This window comes from Pantherophis guttatus, chromosome 4 (genome assembly GCF_059756535.1).
Source record: "Pantherophis guttatus breed Tessera chromosome 4, ASM5975653v1, whole genome shotgun sequence".
Taxonomy (NCBI): Eukaryota; Metazoa; Chordata; class Lepidosauria; order Squamata; family Colubridae; genus Pantherophis; species Pantherophis guttatus.
In genome coordinates this window covers 53,390,473-53,409,544 of record NC_142066.1, presented here as the reverse complement: position 1 = coordinate 53,409,544, position 19,072 = coordinate 53,390,473, and the positions used below count along the sequence as shown (strand labels likewise).

General features: G+C 39.1%; 1 protein-coding gene across 6 annotated transcripts in view; it reads right to left on the bottom strand.

Moving 5' to 3' along the window:
* The window catches only part of FBXL20 (F-box and leucine rich repeat protein 20), a 70,487-nt gene that overhangs the window by 5,236 nt on the left and 46,179 nt on the right, over positions 1-19,072 (bottom strand). For all 6 annotated transcript variants that reach the window (XM_034415864.3, XM_087892203.1, XM_087892201.1 and 3 more), the window contains 6 exons: positions 17,840-17,914; positions 15,552-15,682; positions 8,411-8,471; positions 5,874-5,918; positions 4,439-4,495; positions 201-413 (listed from right to left, as the gene is read on the bottom strand). In XM_034415864.3, coding sequence (XP_034271755.1) covers positions 201-413; positions 4,439-4,495; positions 5,874-5,918; positions 8,411-8,471; positions 15,552-15,682; positions 17,840-17,914 — 582 coding nt within the window. The remainder of the gene's footprint in view (positions 1-200; positions 414-4,438; positions 4,496-5,873; positions 5,919-8,410; positions 8,472-15,551; positions 15,683-17,839; positions 17,915-19,072) is intronic.

The following is a 19,072-nucleotide window of genomic DNA, read 5'->3' as shown; positions in this document are numbered from 1 at the left end:
GCTTGAATCTATAACTTCCCAGTTCAAACTGAATAGTAAGTCTAATATGCTGATATTATGTCATATACCCCTTACTTTCAATTTGAAGAATATGTTCTAAGTAGTTGCAGCTATTGTTAGGATGAGAAAAGAATTAAACAAGTACAGGAGCTAGAACTATCTGCACATCAATCTATTAAACAATGTAAATATATTCTTACCCTGAGTCTCTTAATTCCAGCTCGGGTAATCTGTTGGCAGTCATACAGTTCTATCCTTTCCAGGCTGTGGCAACTCTTGAGGTGTTCCAAGGAGGCATCTGTGATCAAGGGGCAGTTATCCAGCTCAATCACCTCTAAGCGATCATGGGCACAGGCACCATTGCCTAAATGGCGAATACCATCATCGGTGATAAGCTCACAGTGTGATAAACTCTGCCATTAAAAGGGAAAACAAAGTAACAGGTGATAAGAGCCCTGGTGGCGCAGCAGACTAAAGCACTGTTATTAACATCAGCTGCCTGCAATTACTGCAAGTTCAAATCTCACCAGGCTCAAGGTTGACTCAGCCTTCCATCCTTTCTAAGGTAGATAAAATGAGGACCTGGATTGTGGGGGCAATAAGGTGACTTGGTATAAAATATACAAAAGTATCGACTTCCGGTTGGCGCCGCAGGGAAACAGATGGGGAAATGGCGAGCTCCGCTGAGCCCTGCCAAATCCCCTCTGCTAAGCTGCCGCCGATAGGTCTGCAGACCTCCCGTGTCTTGTAGGGACAGGGGGACAAGAAGGAACGTCTTGGGCGGCTGAGAGGAACGAGCAGGTTCCTCGGGGCCGGAGGCTTCTCCTTCACGTCGGCGACAGCGGAACGGCAGCCATGGCGGCTGTCCTGAAACCGCGACAACCGGGAACAAGGATTGTGCTGGAGGAAGAAGATGAAGAAAGAGCAAAGATCAAGAAGCTGGGTGAGTGACACCAACCCAGGCAATATAACGTACCTATTTGGAATTATTGGAAAATAAAACCCCAAATTTAAAAGCGGCTGCTGGACTGCAGGGCTTAAAGATTGAAAAGGAAAAAAAAAATGGGTAAAAGACCCAAACTGAATTTTGTTGCAGTAAACTTAAATTGGATGATTTGGCATTAATAAATTTCTGAAATTTGACTGTGCCTTTAATTGGAGTGGAGAGGAGAAATGGATATTCCTGAGAATTAATGCCTCTAAAAGAAAATGAAGCTAATGAAGCTAATGAAGATAGACAGATGGATGGCTACAAAATAGCCATGGAGTCTGCAGTGACTAAGCAGGGAAGTGGATTGAAGAGATTTCCCTTTCTGGGTGGAAAAGAAACATGTTAATTGGCATTTTACCTTGGATTACTTGAAATTAGTATTGGATATAAGGATTTTGGAGATTCCTACTCTGTCCCAGATGATTTTAAGAAAGAAGAAAGAAGAAAGAAAGAACATTTTGGATTTTAACAATGGAGACTGACAAAACTGTAAATAAAAGCTAGGTGTGGCGTAGTTAACAAAGACAGGAAGCTGATGCACTACACTTGGAACAGACATTTTAAAAGTTTTAAAGGGACATACAGAAATTCTTTATTTCGAACTGATGAACCTTGAAATAGAGCACTTTGGACAGAGAGGAAAAGGAAGAAAAGGAAGAATTAAAGTGGATAAATTTAAATATGACTGTAAAGTTTAAAAGCCTATGTATATATGATAAAGTTTAAAAGCCTAGGTATATATAATTTTTGGAAAAAAACAGGAAGGGTTGTGAAATAATAAAAATAGAAAATAAGAGGTGGCTATTAAAACAGTGGATGATATCAAGGGGGTAAAAATAATAAAGAAGAATATATTTTGAGGCAGGAAAATTTTAAGAAAATGTACTGTTTGATGTAATATGTTTTAATTTTAATTTGCAAACAAATTTTAAACTGATGAATAAGGATTGATTGAATAAAATACAAGATACACAGATGCTAGTGATTAGTCTTGAATTAAGGTAATACATGTTGGAAATGATGACTATTATGAAATATACTGAGATTTAAATTGAAAGAGTAGGATGGAAAAATGATATAAAACAGATAATTATATTACAGTTAAAATGTGTGGGATGGATACCAACTAGATAAGAGTTTGAGACTCGGTGGAAATATGTTGGAAATTAATTAGAAGTGCTGGAAATCAGCTAAACAAATAGGAGGAATGCTGGAGGGAACTATGCTGGAAATCAGCCAAACAATGGAGGGAGTTAAGGAGGAGATTATGCTGGAAATCAGCCCATAAAATGCTGGAAACAGTCAAACAAATAGGAGGAGAGTTGGAGGAGACTATGCTGGAAATCAGTCCACAAAATGCTGGAAACAGCCAAACAAATAGGAGGAGAGTTGGAGGAGACTATGCTGGAAATCAGCCAAATAATGGAGGGAGTTAAGGAGGAGACTATGCTGGAAATCAGCCCATAAAATGCTGGAAACAGTCAAACAAATAGGAGGAGAGTTGGAGGAGACTATGCTGGAAATCAGTCCACAAAATGCTGGAAACAGCCAAACAAATAGGAGGAGAGTTGGAGGAGATTGAGGAATTATTCAGAAATTAACTAAATACTTGGTGTTTTGGAGGGGATCAAGCTGAGAATTAATCAAATAGAATAAGCTGGAAGGTAGTTAAATATTAGAGGGTGGTATAGTGGAAAATATATTAGAAATTGGAGTAAATAAAATATGCCTTTGTGAGAAATCTGTGTAATATGCAATCTGGGAGAAAAAAAAACTAAGGTAAACTGATTTGATAAGGGTCAAAGGATTAATATTAGACAAAATGTTGTTTTATAAAATATAATAAAAATGGAGTGGTACTGAATTGAAATTAAGAATAAATGGTGATAAAATTGTAAGGTAAACACTTAACAAGAGGTTAGAATATTGTGAAAATTATTTTGATATGACTTGTATAAGATATAAGGTAAAGAAGAATAAAGATATGTTTAGAATTGGTACGCAGATGTAAAATGATTGAAAGTGAATTTGAAATTAATTTTGGATAGATATAATGGATTTATATAGATGAAAATGTTAAATTTGACTTAAAATTGGTTTTTTTAAGTTTTGAATTTCTTTTTTATCTTCTTTTCTTTTCTTTTTTGTTTACTTGTAAAAGATGTAATGGAAATTGTGAATAGAGCTTGTGAAAGGAATGTAAGCGTGGTAACCATCTATGACCGGATCGAGATTTTTGCTCTTGAAAGTTATGTTTTATGTTTAAATTTGGAAAAAATAAATATATATATGTAGGTCTTTGGTTGTTCGGGTCTTCTCCCACATAAAATTGGAAGTGTCTTGGCGACGTTTCGACGAAGTCTCATTCGTCATCTTCAGGCTGGTGTTCTCGGCTTCGTGCTTCTTGCTCCTGGAAGCAAGAGAAGACCCGAACAACCAAAGACCTACATACAAACACCCGCGAAAACCTGAGAAAACATATATATATATATATATACACATATATATATACACATACATACATACATACATACACACACATATATATTCATACAAAAGTATGAAGGCTATTGCTTAACGCATTGTAAGCCGCCCTGAGTCTCCGGAGAAGGGCGGCATATAAATCAAATAAAAATAAAATAAATAAATAAATAATCAAGACTTGGTTTTGCAGATTTTTTTAAATCTAATTTACCAGGCCCATGCCTCAATTATTCACTACAATCTGTTCTGCTGAAATCCTGCACAATATTTTAAATCCTTCAGTTTAAAATTCACAGCCCCATGGATCCTCTTTTTTTCTAAAACCCCCAGTTCCATATATAATTTGGATAGCATGCCAATTCCTCTCTCTGCAATTTTTTTATTTGAATCATTAGTAAGCAATCTTAATAATCTCCAAAGTTATTGTGGAGGGCTTACAAAAGTTAAAACCATCACCACTAGAGTTTAATCAAACCGAACGCTTCATGTCATATACAATCTAATTCATAAATATATCGTATCTACATTGACCAGCAGCACAAGACTCAGAAAGACACCTGGGGGAACAGCTAGGTCTATAGCACCTTAATAATCTCTAGAAGGATGTTTTGTAGGGTGCATGTTGCCTTCCCTTTTCTCCTCTTCAGATTTCTGCAGTGCCTAGTTATTTTTTTTCCAAGTCATTGCATACTTGGTCCTTTTATAATATATAAAAGCTTCTTAAGTTGACATTTAACAGGAATGCAGTCCTGTTCAGAGTATTTAGGGAATATCAAATTTTATCTGGTTGTATGTAAAGTATATAAGTTCAGTTATATAACTCAGCCTCTTAAAAGTGCACTTCACCTAAGATATATAATAAAATATTCTCTTGGCCCTTCTAACTCATATTCTAAAATTCTATAGTGCAGATGAAAAAATGGGTTGGATAAAATTTTAGCCTGCAAGAAAAATGTAACTCACCAAAACTTGGAGCAGTGGACAGTGTATGGAAAGCTGGATTAATGTGCTGTCTGTTATCTGGAAGAAAAGACATATTTGAAACTAAAGTTGTATATTGTACTGGTAAGAAGTTTCATATGCATCATTTCACTTATTTTGTGTTAGCGTTCTTTCACGAACAACATAAAGCTTGAAGAGGAAAGTTGCTAGGAGAGGTACTGATTCTTTTCTGGTCATTTCCACAATGAGAATTTTGGGTGGGGCCAAAAGCCAAAATGTGAATTTCTTAATATAGAAAGTACTGTATTTCTAAGCCAGTAATAATGTTAAGGTATCCATAAATTAGATAAAATTTGTTTTTCTAATTCAGATTACATTCAATACGATTTAAAATGAGGGTCTCTTTACAATTAATAACTAAGAAGAACATTAATCTGAAGACCACCTGTAAACTCACTTAATCACAAATTAATTATTGCTGACAATTACGGAGAGATCTGATTAAAAATAAAAAAGAAGCACAAGACCATGCAGAATTGAAATCAATCCTCTATACTTTAAAAACCTTTTCCTCTACTTTGTTCTTCTTATTCCCAGGCTGATACTAAGGATACTGGTAGATGACATACCAATTGTTTGTTTCCCATCATGTAATCTAATGCTTTTCTTATTTATTTTGTGTGTGAATCTTCATAATATAATTGTATGCAACTAAACAGATTAATCTCTGTGATATATTCTCAACTCTCTGGTAATGTGTAATAAAGAAGAGACACATGATGTCAGAAAACTGCATAGATATTATTCCTTTTTTGCTTAAAGCAGCCAATGAAGCAGAGTGAAGAAGCTTTCTGCCTAATGTATTGCACACTTTGAAAGATGTTTATTGGGCCAAAAAGAGAAAGTAGATCAACTGCTTCTCACTAGAGCAAGCATGTTCAACCAGCAGCCCAAGGGCTGAATGGGGCCCTAGACAGCTAATAATGCAGTCCTGCAGGACTGTAAACTTTTAACATTATGTGTATTTTTATACACCAACTATATTATATATTTTATATGCAGCCCAAGACATTTCTCTTCACTCAATGCAGCCCAGGCAAGCCAAAAGATTGAATAGGATATGCCTGCACTTGTTCCAATTCTGAATTTCATTATAAAGTCAATAAATGTGACTCAGAGACTTATTTCAATCTTGTGGCATTATAATCATGAATATCTTTTCTTAGATATAATAAAGGCCTATGAAAATAACTCATTATATATTAGTAATACCCTATCTTCATCATTACTGAGTAGTGTCACAGCAAATTATCACTCAAAAATATTTCTTGCTTCAGTGCTTGCTGTGATGCTTAAAAGGAAAATCAAGCAGATTCTTGATGAATTGTAATTTATTTTTCATTAGATAACTTTTAACTAAATAATCTAGAAAATAGGTTGAAAATAGTACAATTACCTGAACACATTCCTCCAAGTCCATTTTTTCAAGTTCGTGACAATTCTGGAGAACATACATACAAATTAAAGATTAATTTGTTTTTAGAAACATGTCCTGATATTGCAGAAGTTTCATTTGTTACTAGGAAATAATTTCAGTGGTAAGCAGTTGGGTAACCTTTACTTAAGGATAAAAAAACCAATTTTGCTAGAGAACTCAATTGCATGTAATGTATTAAAATTATTTTAGGGTAAGCTAATTTTGTTCAGGAATAAATATGGACATACACAGCCCCCTCTTTCTGACTTAGCTCTAAAAAAATATCAAGGTTTGCAATCACAAGAGATTATATAATTTTATGGAAATGTCTAATTATCAAAGTAATTTGTTCTTATTCCATGAAATGATTTTATTTTTAGCACTAGATAGTATCAAACTAATCAAATGTACTTCAAATGGATTACATTAATAAGGCACAGTTATCTGTGCATTATGAGTTTAGACTAGCCACTGCTCTCCACATTATTACATTTCAATTCCTATCATATTGAACCACTGTGACCAATGGTCAAGTATGGGCATGGTATTCTAAGAACAATGGGGCCCAAGATTGGAGAAAGCTACTTGTAAAATGCAAAGAGGAAAAATAAAAAAGAGGAAAAGGTTTTTGAATGTTTGCACTAAACTTAGATTGGTGGATAATGCACAACCATTAAAAATATTAACTTGCTGTATCTTCTGTTCAACCATATCAAGCACCTGTGACACTATCAAACTACAATCATTTTTAAAATGTTTGGAATCACATATTCTGTTAAGCGTAGAATTCTGGATCTTTTCAGATCTTTCATGTTTGTACAAAAAAGCAGGCATTAAGATATATCATTTGAAAAGATATGGATTGGAAATGACCACTGAGCTCTCAGATCTTGGCATAAGCTAGTTTTTTTCCTGCACCCTGGACTCACTTCTAGATTCAAAAAGGGAAAGTTGGCTAGCTCAACTGTGTTTTCCCGAAAATAAGACCTATTCAGAAAATAAGCCATAGCTTGATTTGTACGTGTGCCAAATATAACCCCTTACCCCACCCCCACCCCAAATAAGCCCTAGTTAAGACCCTGTCCACTCCGTCCTACCGTCTGGTTGTACAAGGTGGAGCAAGGCGCATGCGTAAAAATCAAGCTGGGGTGGGGGGGTAGAGTGGCCCTACATGCCCCGCACCTCTTTACTTTAGGACTGCCGCAGCAAGGGCTCCCATGCCCCAATGCCTGTCGTGCTGCTACCCAGCTTCTTCTGCGGCTGCTTACAGCCACTTGTGAACAGATGCCAGATGACTCGTCTTGGTGCTGCAGCTTGCGGCAGGAGGCAGCACGGCTCATCATACTGGTGCCGCTGCTTGCGGCTGGACACCTTGTGGAACGTTGCACCGGTACTGCTGCTCATGGCAGGAGGCCACATGGCTTGTCATGCCAGTGCTGCTGCTTATAGTAGAATGTCACATGCCGCTGCTGCTCATGGTGCGCCACGAGCCAGGTGGCGTCCTGCCACAAGTAGCGGGCACTGATGCTATGTGCCACATGGCATCTGGCCGCAAGCAGCTGTAGAAGTCAGGCAGTGGCACGACAGGTGTTGGGGCATGGGAAACCTGGCTGCAGTGGTCATAACGTAAGCAGGTAAGACGTCCCCCAGAAATAAGACCTGGTGCCTCTTTTGGAGGGGAAAAAAATATAACACCAAGTCTTATTTTCAGGAAAACACAGTAATCTTTGGTGATAAAGCATGAATGGGAAAATCTCTATGTTCATTCATTCTCATGGTCTTTTTTTATTCTGAGACTTCATATCCTGCTTTTCATATATTTCAGGAAAGGCAACAGAAAGCCATTCTTTTTATATCAAGCGTGATCCTTAATTTGCTTCCCTTTCTTCTTTGTTTCTTTAGGACTAATCCTACCCGTTTTGGCTCAAGACCTACTAGCATTACCGATTTGGGTATGTGAGACTCTGTATCTGCTTTTTTTCTCCCATCCTTAAAGCTCCTGAGCAGCATTAAAGGGGAGCATAATGGCTCCCAAGGAAATACTGAAACAGAAGACGTTCACTTATAAAGTACAGGCATAAACAGCAAATAACAGCATTTACATGTCGTCATCAACTTATGATCACAATTGAGCCCAAAATTTGTGTTGCTAAGTGAAACACTTGTCAAATAAGTTTTGCTCCATTTTCTTGCCACCACTAAGTGAATTACTGCAATTATTAAGTTAGTAACACGGTTGTTAAGTGAATCTGTCTTCCCTATTGACTTTGCTTATCAGGTTACAAAAGGTGATCATGTGACCTCTGGACACTGCAATTGTCATAAATATGAGTCAGTAGCCAAGCAACTGAATTTTGATCATGTGATTACAGAGGTGTTGCAAGGTTGTAAGTGTGAAAAACAGATATAATTCACTATTTTCAGTGCTATTGTAACTTCGAATAGTCACTAAATGAATTGTTGTAAATCAAGGACTAGCTATAATGGAAAAGGCAACCTTGACATCAAATGCTTACCCGAGCCAGAGTTGTAAAGCCCACATCTGTAAGCTGGGAACAACGAGCTACCTCCAATATCCTGCATGGAAAATAAATAGATGTACCAACAAATAGTTTTAGTATTTAAAACCCCTTCTGAAATCTCAGAAAGCCAGTATGAATTTAGGAATACTTTTTAAACCCCTTATTCCAAATAGGGGAGATGTTGAATTCTTTCTACTTCCATTTCATGGGATTTTAGATACCAACAATTCTGTCAAGAAAATAGAACACTAATAGAAGAAATAAATACGACAGTACAAATTTCAGAAAGAACTAGTTTCTTTTTTATGACTTATTTCTAAATTTTAATATTTTTACTATGTTTCCCAGCCCTGATACTAAAGATTTTTCACAAACAAAAATCTCCATTCCTGCTTGCTTGCCTTTCCTAGCTAAAGGAACACCTTTTAGCCGAGTCCTTTTGTCATCTATCCCCCCATTTCTCCAATATATATCACTGTCCTGTTTTCATTTGATTCTCAACAATGCTTCATAAACCTGCTTTAGGGCAAGTTAATTTTGTTCAGGTTCTCAAACCGATCTAATCAAAATTATCTTAATTTATGGAAAAATCATACTTGTTTCTGAATGATAAATTAGCTTCAGAAAGGGAGGGGGACACAGTTCATAATAGTATAATGAAACTCTATTCTATGTAGTGATGTTTTATGCTTTCCCCTCAAAGATATGGGATATATTCTAAACATATAACATGCTTACATGCTCCTATATTGTCCTGTGGATGAAGAACTGGTTACTTACCTGCAACTGTTGTTCTTCAAATACTCTGTGATTTGACACACATAGTTTGTGTGCCTCCACCTAGCCCCATTCAGCGCCTTCCAGAGCTTACAAATGTGAAAGGAGCCCCATCCTCACATGTACTATATGACTATGCACTGTTCTCACTGAACCCTCTCAGTTCCTAAGACTGATACAAAAGACTTGGAGAAACATTAAGGTCATTTGAGATGAAACAAGGTAACATGGTGCATTGCGTAAATTTTCAGATGACTACGTACAAATTACCTGTACCTGCAATTACAGGTAAGTAAGCAGTGTTTTATTATTATGATTTCTCTCATTCACATTTAGGCATATAAAAGCTTCTTATATGGAACAGAGTCTGAGTGATATAAGGTTACCAAAGCAAGGAAAGCCTTTCCAAGGACTGCATCTCACTGTAAGCTCAAATCCATTTTTATGTTGAGTAAAGGTGGAGGCCTGAGATTAAGTGGCTGCCCACATAACTTCAGTAAGGTAGTGCTCTAGTCTAGGGAAATGTTGCTAGTTCTGCTGTCACTCTTGATAAGACTACAGACTGCAAGAGGCAAAGCTGGTAACTCATAACAAGCCTACATGGTTGCTACTATCTATTAGGAGAATTCTGTGAAGAAAGCTCTTCCCTTTAGATAGGCAATAGAAGGCCAGGAATGAACTTTTTTACGTAGTAAAACAGGCATTCGGTTCAGGTAAAAGATTAGATTAGAAGATTAGAATTCTTTATTGGCCAAGTGTGATTGGACACAAAAGGAATTTGTCTTTGGTGCATATACTCTCAGTGTACATAAAAAGAAAAGAATCATTCATCAAGAATTATAAGGTACAACACTTAATGATAGCCATAGGGTACAAATAAGCAATCAAATCATACAAGGAAACAATCAGTATAAATCGTAAGCATACAAGCAACAATGTTACAGTCATACAGTCATAAGTGGGAGGAGATGGGTGATAGGAATGATGAGAAGATTAATAGTAATGCAGACTTAGTGAATAGTTTGATTGTGTTGAGGGAATTATTTGGTTCAGCAGGGTGATGGTGTTCGGGAAAAAACTGTTCTTGTGTCTAGTTGTTCTGGTGTGCAGTGCTCTATAGTGTCGTTTTGAGGGTAGGAGTTGAGGTAGGAACCCTAAAAAGTACAAGTGTCATGGAAAGAATGAAGCAGTGTTTCTAGTGGTACTTAGAGTTGGGGGGGAAAAGACAGCAATAAAAATTCCAGTGTTAAGTGAAACGCTGAGGCTGATTTTGAAAGAAAGAAAAAGAAACATACAATTCTATTCTTGATAATCCAATGCCTCAGCAATAAAAAAAGCTATTTTCAAGATGAGATTAACTGGAAGAGTAATCATGGGGTCAAAGAATATAACATAGAGAGAAGAAAGCAGAAAAACGACAGACACTGTATTAGACTTTCCATGAAATGCTTTGTAAGTAGGCTAGAAAATACCATGTTTCCCTGAAAATAGGACATTTCCCGAAAATAAGGCCAAGTCTGATTTTTGGGGTGGCCGTAAATATACGACCACCCCCGAAAATAAGCCCTTGTGACAGGGTGGGCGTGGCTAGCACAGGAGGCAGCCCTTCCCTTCCCCGGTCACCTCAGGACTTCTTGGCCCCTTAATTGGATCAGCTGATTCGCTCAGGCCGCCATTCACTGCTGATTCACGGGTGCTGCTCAGGCTGCTGCCTCCAGTAAGCGCGGCCATAAGCCGGAGGCCAAGCGATGCACCCCACACGCCTCATACCCTCCTTACCTAATGGTGACAGTCACAGCAGGTAATTCTGTCCATGGTTGCCTCACGGGTGCCGCTCCAGCCAGCGCCTCCAGCAAGCGTGGCCATTTTTGCCATGGATTTCTGCAGCAGGAGGCCAAGCGATGTGCCCCATGTACCTTGCGCCGGCCTTCCGAAGTTTACTGTAGCAGCAGCTATCCACATTTTTTTTACTTTATTTTGTCCCGACCGTACTGGGCCACATGGGTCGGGATGAAATAAGGGTTAAAAAATTGTGGATAGCTGCTGCTATGGTACCCTTTGGAAGGCCGGTGTGAGGCGCAAGTCTCCTGCTGTAGAAGTGGCTGCACCCGAGGAGCACTTTTGGGAGAGAAGGCAAAGGGGAAGTGATCGCTTGCAAACTCCTGTCCCGCTCCTGCATCTCCGCCGGGCGACTCCCGGCAGCCCCAGATGCCCAAAACCCATGCCCGCCTGGCTCCCTTTTCCACAGTGCCCGGCTCTTTATCGATGGGGGTGGGGGAGAAGTGAGGCGCATGGAGCAAGACAAGACTCACTCCTCTTGCCGTCTCTTCTCCCCCTCTTGCCGGGCGTGGCAGGGCTTCCTGGCCCTGCTCAAATTAGATACAATTTGGGGGTGGCAGGTGGGGAGGGGTGGGTCTGGGGAGACATGAGATGTGTCTTACCTGCCTTGTAGCTCCGTCCCGTGTCTCGCCGTTGTCTGCAGGCAAACATGTTGTAGAGTAAAAAAACTCTCACAAGTTCAAACTTCTCAAACTCGCGAGAAGTTTGGTTTTACCCTACAACGTGTTTGCCTGCAGACAACGGCGAACACTCAACACAGCTGCAAGGCAGGTAAGATGAGCATCTTGTGTCCCCGGCCCCACCCCTCCCCAACTGCCACCCCAAAATTGCATCCAATTTGGGTAGGGGCAGGAAGTCCTGCCATGTCGGTGAGAGGGGGAGAAGAGATGGCAAGAGGGGCAAACACGTAGGGTAAAAAAAAACCTCACGAGTTCAATCAAACTTCTCGAACTCGCGAGTAGTTCAGTTTTACCCTATGTGTTTGCCTGCAGACAACGGCGAGACATGCGACAGAACGCCAAGGCAGGTAAGACGTGTGTCTCTTGTCTCCCCAGCCCCTGACAAGGGGGAGGGAGAAGGGACAGCAAGAGGAGCAAGCCCCGTCTCGCTCCACGAATTTTGCTTCTCCCCTGCCCCACATGCCACCCCCTCAATATAGAGCTGGATGCTGTGGAAAAGGGAGCCGGGAGGGTGCAGGCTTTGGGGCCTGGGACTGCCAGGGATCACCCGGCAGAGAGGCAGGAGTTTGCAGGCGAGGGGGATGGATGGGAGGCAGGCAAGTGCCAAGAACGCCGGGGAGATTCCCACCTTTGGTTGCCCCAGCAAACAGCTGATGAGCAGCTGTGTTGCGCTGCCAGAGCAGCGCAACACAGCAGCAGCCATGAGGTGGTCACGCTCACAGCCTCCTGCAGCCCCAAAATAATAATACCCCCCAATAATAAGGCCAAGCCCTTATTTCGTGGTTCAAAAAAATGTAAGACAGGGTCTTATTTTCAGTGTATAAGATGCACCCCCCCCAACAGTGGGTGGGTGGAAATGTCTCTGCGTCTTATACAGCGAAGGCTGCTGAAGCCCTGCACATCCATTAGCTCCCCCCTTTTGCCCTCTGCCTCCCAGCAATTTACCTCCTTGCACCAAACAGCAAACAGCCTGATTTAGCACAAGCAGCTGATTGGCGGTTGGATTGGCCTCCCATAATACCACCTATCAGCTGTTCCAGCCTGCAGGGATCGCAACCGCCCATTGCTGCTGCCGCCTATTGCCGTCTCTGTGCGCCCCATTTTCATTTTCCATGCGCCCCATTTTCTGCCTCCGCATGTCCTATTTTTGGCCTGTTCCAGGTGGCAGAGATAGGTGGTGGTAGCGGCAATTCCCGCTGCCTGGAACGGGCCAAAAACAGGATGCATGGAGACTGAAAACAGGGCATGTGGAGGTGGTGATAGGCGGCAGCAGCGATGGGCGGCGGCGATGATCTCTGCAGCCTGGAACAGCTGATAGGCAGTATTCCGGGAGGCTGATCCAACCGTCAATCAGCTGCTTGTGCTAAATCAGGCTGTTTGCTGCAAGGTGCTGAAGCTGACCAGGCTGTTTGCTGCAAGGAGGTAAATTGCTGGGAGGCAGAGGCAGATTTCCCCCCCTTGTTTTCCTCCCCAAAAACTAAGTGTGCCTTATACTTCAGAGTGTTTTATAATCTGCAAAATACGTATTTTGGTATTTTCCAATAAAGAGAAAAAAGAAGGAGATAGCCACAAGATATACTGTCACTGAACAGAGAAGCAAGCCTCACTGCTTTAAATGAAGGGAAAAGGTTGAAACATTATGGATCTGATATTGCCAGAGACTGAATTGCTGTTTTTCAGCAGAGGATTTCCATTTAGCTGTAAAGGAAATCTATTTGTGTGGGCTGTTTGGTGCTGGTATCTGAGAAAGCTACAGGAAGGGGGTAGGGGTGAAGGGAGACTGTAAAACTTTCTCCCTTTACTATTTCATTTGTACCTCAACTCTTTCAATTGCCTATCAATTAACACAAAATGTTGGAACAATTCTTCCTAATTCTCTGTTGCCCTGTCTCATGAACAATTTTCTCAGTTCATCCTTTTCAAATTAGTTTTTTAAATTAAATTAAAATTTATTTTTATTATTATTATAAAATAATATAATTAAAGCAAGGTAATTCTACCCCATATCTCTAGTATATAACTGAAAATCTCGTATGCACTCAAAAATACCTGCAGTTGCTCTGTTATTTTTGAAATCTCTTTATGAAGTTTGTTACTTGAGAAGGTCCCTCACATATCCTGGACCATGTCATGAAGGTGATTACGAACACCTTGAATTACACCTGGAAGCACACTGGCAACCAGTGCCACCCACAGAGCAGTGGTGTTACATGGGCATCCAAAACTGATGGTACTGCTACACTCTGTACCAGCTGTAGCTTCTGAATGCTCTTCAACTGTAGCCCCTTGTACAGCATATTGCAGTAGTCCAATTGCAAGATGATTAGGGCTTGAATAACTGAGATCAGGGACTCCTGATCCAGGAGACGCTGTAACTGTTTTATAACAGCTTCAGTTGTGCAAAGCTCTCCTAGTCACAATTGCAACCTGCTCTTCAAGGAGTTGAGAGTTCAGGAAAGAACCCAAATTGTGGATTGAATCTGTCTGGGTCACTGCCATGCTACCCAAACTAAAGATGTCAAAATCCTGGATTTTGGAGCTCCATATACCCAAAGCCATTCAATCTTTCCAGGGTTCAGTTAAAGTCCCCCATCCAGGCCCTCACAACCCCCAAGGTCCTATGAAAAAGAAGAAACAGCATCACTTGGATCACCAGGGGGTAAAATATAGAATTGAATATCCTCAGAATGCAGAAAATACTTCATGGTAATGGATGATCTCACCCAGCGACTTCATGTAGATGTTAAAAAGGAGTGGAGGGAATACTGAGCCCTGTGGCAAGCATGGCCGTGGGCTGTATCTTTCACTTCCTATTAACACCAATTTCGATCAGCCTTGAATAAAGAAGCACAACCAGTACAATACTGTGCTGCTCAGCTCCAATCCTGTAGCTGGCCCAAAAGGATACCCATGCTGATGGTATTGGATACCACTGAGAGATCAAAGATAGAAAAGATGGTTGCATTATCCCATCCTACTCTTGCCAGAGATTATCAACAAGCACAACCAATGCCATTTTTGTACCATAACCAGACCTAAATCCTGACTGAAAGGGGTCCAGATAATCTGTTTCATCCAGAACACTCTGAAGCTACCAGACAACCACCTTTTCCATTAATTTCCCTAAGAAGGGAAGTTTGGAAACAGGATGAAAATTGTTCAAGAAGATGGGATCAAATGATGTTTTTTCTAATGATTCATTATATACAATTGCATATAACTACAATTGATTCAAAATGACTGACCTATTCTGACAGTTGTGGTAACTATTCACATATTACACCATTTGAAGTTTAAACATGGTAATTTCCATAGCTTATTGGAAAAAACAATTTACCTTTCTCATGATTTATGTTAAGAGACAATTGGTAGTTTTGTGTTTAATATGCCTGTCCTGGGAAACTCTAGCTTGTTTTGAGCTCAAAATGTTCCCAAAATACTTGAAATAGCTAGCTACACACTTAAAACCCATTTTTGCACTCAAAACTAGGGGGAGTGTTCAAAGCTGAAATGGTTAAATTTAAAAACATTTTGTACACTCTTAATCCTGATATTTCTAACTGATGAATCCTAAGGAGTCTTGAGATTTGAGATTAAAGAAAATGTAAATAAAAGGTAAAGTATTTAAATAATTGTAAAATATGATTGGCTCAAAGAAGAACATACAATACAGTGATAGTCAAAGCTGAAGGGATTCAACAGGAACTGTGCCTAGTTACAAAGTTAGACATGAGGACAGAGTATCCATCAAACAGTTCTGTAAATATTAAAAGGTTCCAAACAGGCACATAGTCCATATGTGTAAATCTTAAGACCAGAAAGAAAAAAAATCTACTTACCTAAGTTTTGGACAATTTTGTCCTAACGCATTCAAGATGGCATCAGTGATATTGGAACAGCCAGAAGCACATAGAGATTGCAACTTGTGGCATCCTCTACATATTGTAATGAGGCCGTCATCTGTTATTTGCTAAAAAGGAAAGAAAATCAATCATTTATAGCGAGAAGCATGAAAATTGTGCTCAATTTTCTCTGCAAATTCTAAAATTAAATGTTAAAAACTATTTCCCGGTGAAACGATTGGATGAGTGACTATTTGGTAACTATCTTATGAAAAACCAAAATGCCAACTGCATACAATCACCCCAAATCAGTTCTTTTTTTGGATAAATATTCCATTTTTGGCATCACCACAAACTGGTTCATGATAATTTCTTGGAAGAAAAAATGTACTTCCTCTTTCAGCTCTTTTTATACACACATAAAAACAGACTATATTTTTAACACATGTTGAAAACAAAAATGAGACAAAACCAACAAAGCATGATAGTTGAAAATAAAGATTTTTTTCCAGCCTGTTCTACAAGCAAACTTTGAAAAAAAGTTCATATATAAGGCAAATGAAAGCTTGATAAATTTATCAGATTAAATGCTAATATAACAATTGTTTTGGAAGATTTTTCAAGATATTAGATATTCATTATATAGAAATATGAAGAAATAGTTGCCAATTTGAGAATTTAGAAATATTTGTTTGGATGGAGAAATATTTGTTGGATGGAGTCAAACAAAGTCTTCAGTCTGGACATGGAAAAATGACTTTTGCTTTGTCAATGACTATGTCATTATAGTGACATAGTGAATATAGTGATTTTCGGATTGATTGGTAAGAGATCAGAAACTAGGTCATAAAAGCATTTGTGCCAAAAGAGTATTTTAAAATCCCCCAATTCAAAATTCAAATTATGCTAGGAAAAATGACAGCTGATAGAAGGGATTAGGCATGGAGTACACATTTATGATTTTAAAACAAAAAGTGCCAGAAAACAAGTCTTACAACTACAAGGAAAGGCTTATTATTATAAAAAAAAAATCCATTTCAAAATTCCACAGGCCTACATGTGTGTGGACACATGCACAAACATACACACTTATTAATCAGTAGATTGCTGTGGAAGCCTTCCTACCCAATAATTCTACTTAGATGTTGTTTCCACACCTGTTTTCTTATGTAAATGAGAAAAGCAGGTGAAGCACCAAGGGATTCAGAAAGTGCAGCAAATTTGATTGGCTTGTTTGAAATTTGGGGAACACATAGGAATTGCGAAAAATGGCTTTTAGAAGAACTTGTCCATTCACAAAGCAGCTGCCCTAGAGAATTTAATCAACTAAAAAAGATAAAAGTTATCAGTCAGATACCTGGTACCTCCTTTTTATTTCACAATCTATCTTTATCCTTTTTCTGGTTAATAGATACATTTGGAAGCAAACTAGTAGACTGCAACCATCTGTTATATTTATGGAGGCCACTGATGGCTCAAAGGTAATCTTGGAGCCAATATAATGATTTAATTTGCCACTCTCCCTTACCCCCTTATACATACATATGTACACACACACACACACACGTATATATAAAATGGTCATATGGGTCAGAAAACTATAAGGGTGTCATAGGAAAAACAGAAATCGAGAAATGGTGCCAGTGTTAACTAGGCTTCAGTGGGGGGTTGCTCCCGGTTCTGTCCAATTCTACAGAACTGGTAGAAAACCCGGCAGGAGGCTCGACCCACCTGCCACAACATCATCATGGGTGATCTGCACATGCACAGAAGCGCGCGCGGGCGCTCCAACTGAGAACCGGTAGTAAAGGTAAATAGAACCCACCCCTGCTAGCTTCCTAACCATGCAGAAGATTGGTCAATTAAGTAATCCTATGTTTTGTTCCTAAATCTACTGTGTTTAAGTCTTGATCCATTTTTTCCTTAGTGATCCTCATAATTCAGAATATGAAGGCACAAAGTCCAAAACAAAAAAAAAGTGGCAAAAAAATACATCTGTTCTAACTATAGTAAGAAAATCAACTACCTGATTCATGAAAATACTAGTTGAACTAGGATAATATAATGTACAGATTTTGACCAACCTATTCCCCCTGGCTCATGTTATTGTTCACATTTTAAACATTTTTTTATACCCCATATTTTTCTACTATAAAATAGTCACTCTGCTGAGCCAATACTGATAACATAAAAACACGGAATATGATATGGAATAGGTAATTTATAAAGCTGCCATAGTATAAGAAAGGAAAAAAAGACTGGGTTTATAAAGGCCAACCTCTTACCAAGCATGTTTGCAAATTCAGAGTCACTAATTCGGGACAGTTTGCACCAATGTATTTAAGAGCTTCATCTTCCAGCTAAGAGAAAGACAGAAATAGAGAAAATAGACAATTTCCTAGGTCTCTTCATTGTATTTTTGCTTATAGTATGAGTTGGCAATATTCAGTCAATCATGCTTTTCTTACACTTGCTGCCTCACTAAAATAATGATGTTGCAATTCACAACAAAACCCAGAAATTTGGTGATATATTTCAACACAATACAAAATAATTTTTCTTTCACCACCCTCCTTTAAAAAAAAAAGAAGCAACTGATCCCATAAGAAACTGCCAATGTTGTTATATGATTAACCAATTGCTATGCCTCCTGCAGCTTTTGAATTTTGATTTTATGTTGCTGTAAATAAATATGGGTAAATCTCACTCACTTGTGCATCAACTTGTCAAAAATTACAGCAGTGTTGAAAAAATAACTTTGTGAAGATACAACTTTTACAGTGCCTCTCTATAACATGTTTATTTTATTTTATTTATTATTCATATTTTTATGCCGCCCACTCTCCGAGGACTCTGGGTGGCTTACATCAAAGACAGTATACTAAATAGCATATTGCCCCCAACAATCTGGGTCCTCATTTTACCCACCTCGGAAGGATGGAAGGCTGAGTCAACCTTGAGCCGGTGAGATTTGATCCGCTGATCTGCTGAACTAGCAGTCAGCTGAAGTAGCTGCAGTATTGCACCCTAACCACTGCGCCACTTTGGCTCCTCCTCTGTTCACTATTGACATATTGAAAGGAATGTCTAGTACTGGAAATCCTGAGTGTGTTTGACAAATAACTGATGCTACCAGATATAGAATAGAATAGAATAGAATTCTTTATTGGCCAAGTGTGATTGTACACACAAGGAATTTGTCTTTGGTGCATATGCTCTCAGCGTACATTAAAAATTTCCACTATGTGCCCATTTCATTTCCCATTGTGTTCTCTTGTACAGATAGTCCTCTACTTATAACCACAGTTGAGCCAAAAATTACCATTGCTAAGCAAAAGAGTTGTTAAATTAGTTTTGCCCCACTTTTATGACTTTTCTTGCCACAGTTGTTAAGTGAACCACTGCAGCTGTTAAGTTAGTAACCTAGTTGTTAAATGAATTTAGCTTCCCCACTGACTTTGTCAGAAGGTAGCAAAAGATGATCACATGATCCCGGTCACTGCAACTATCATAAATAC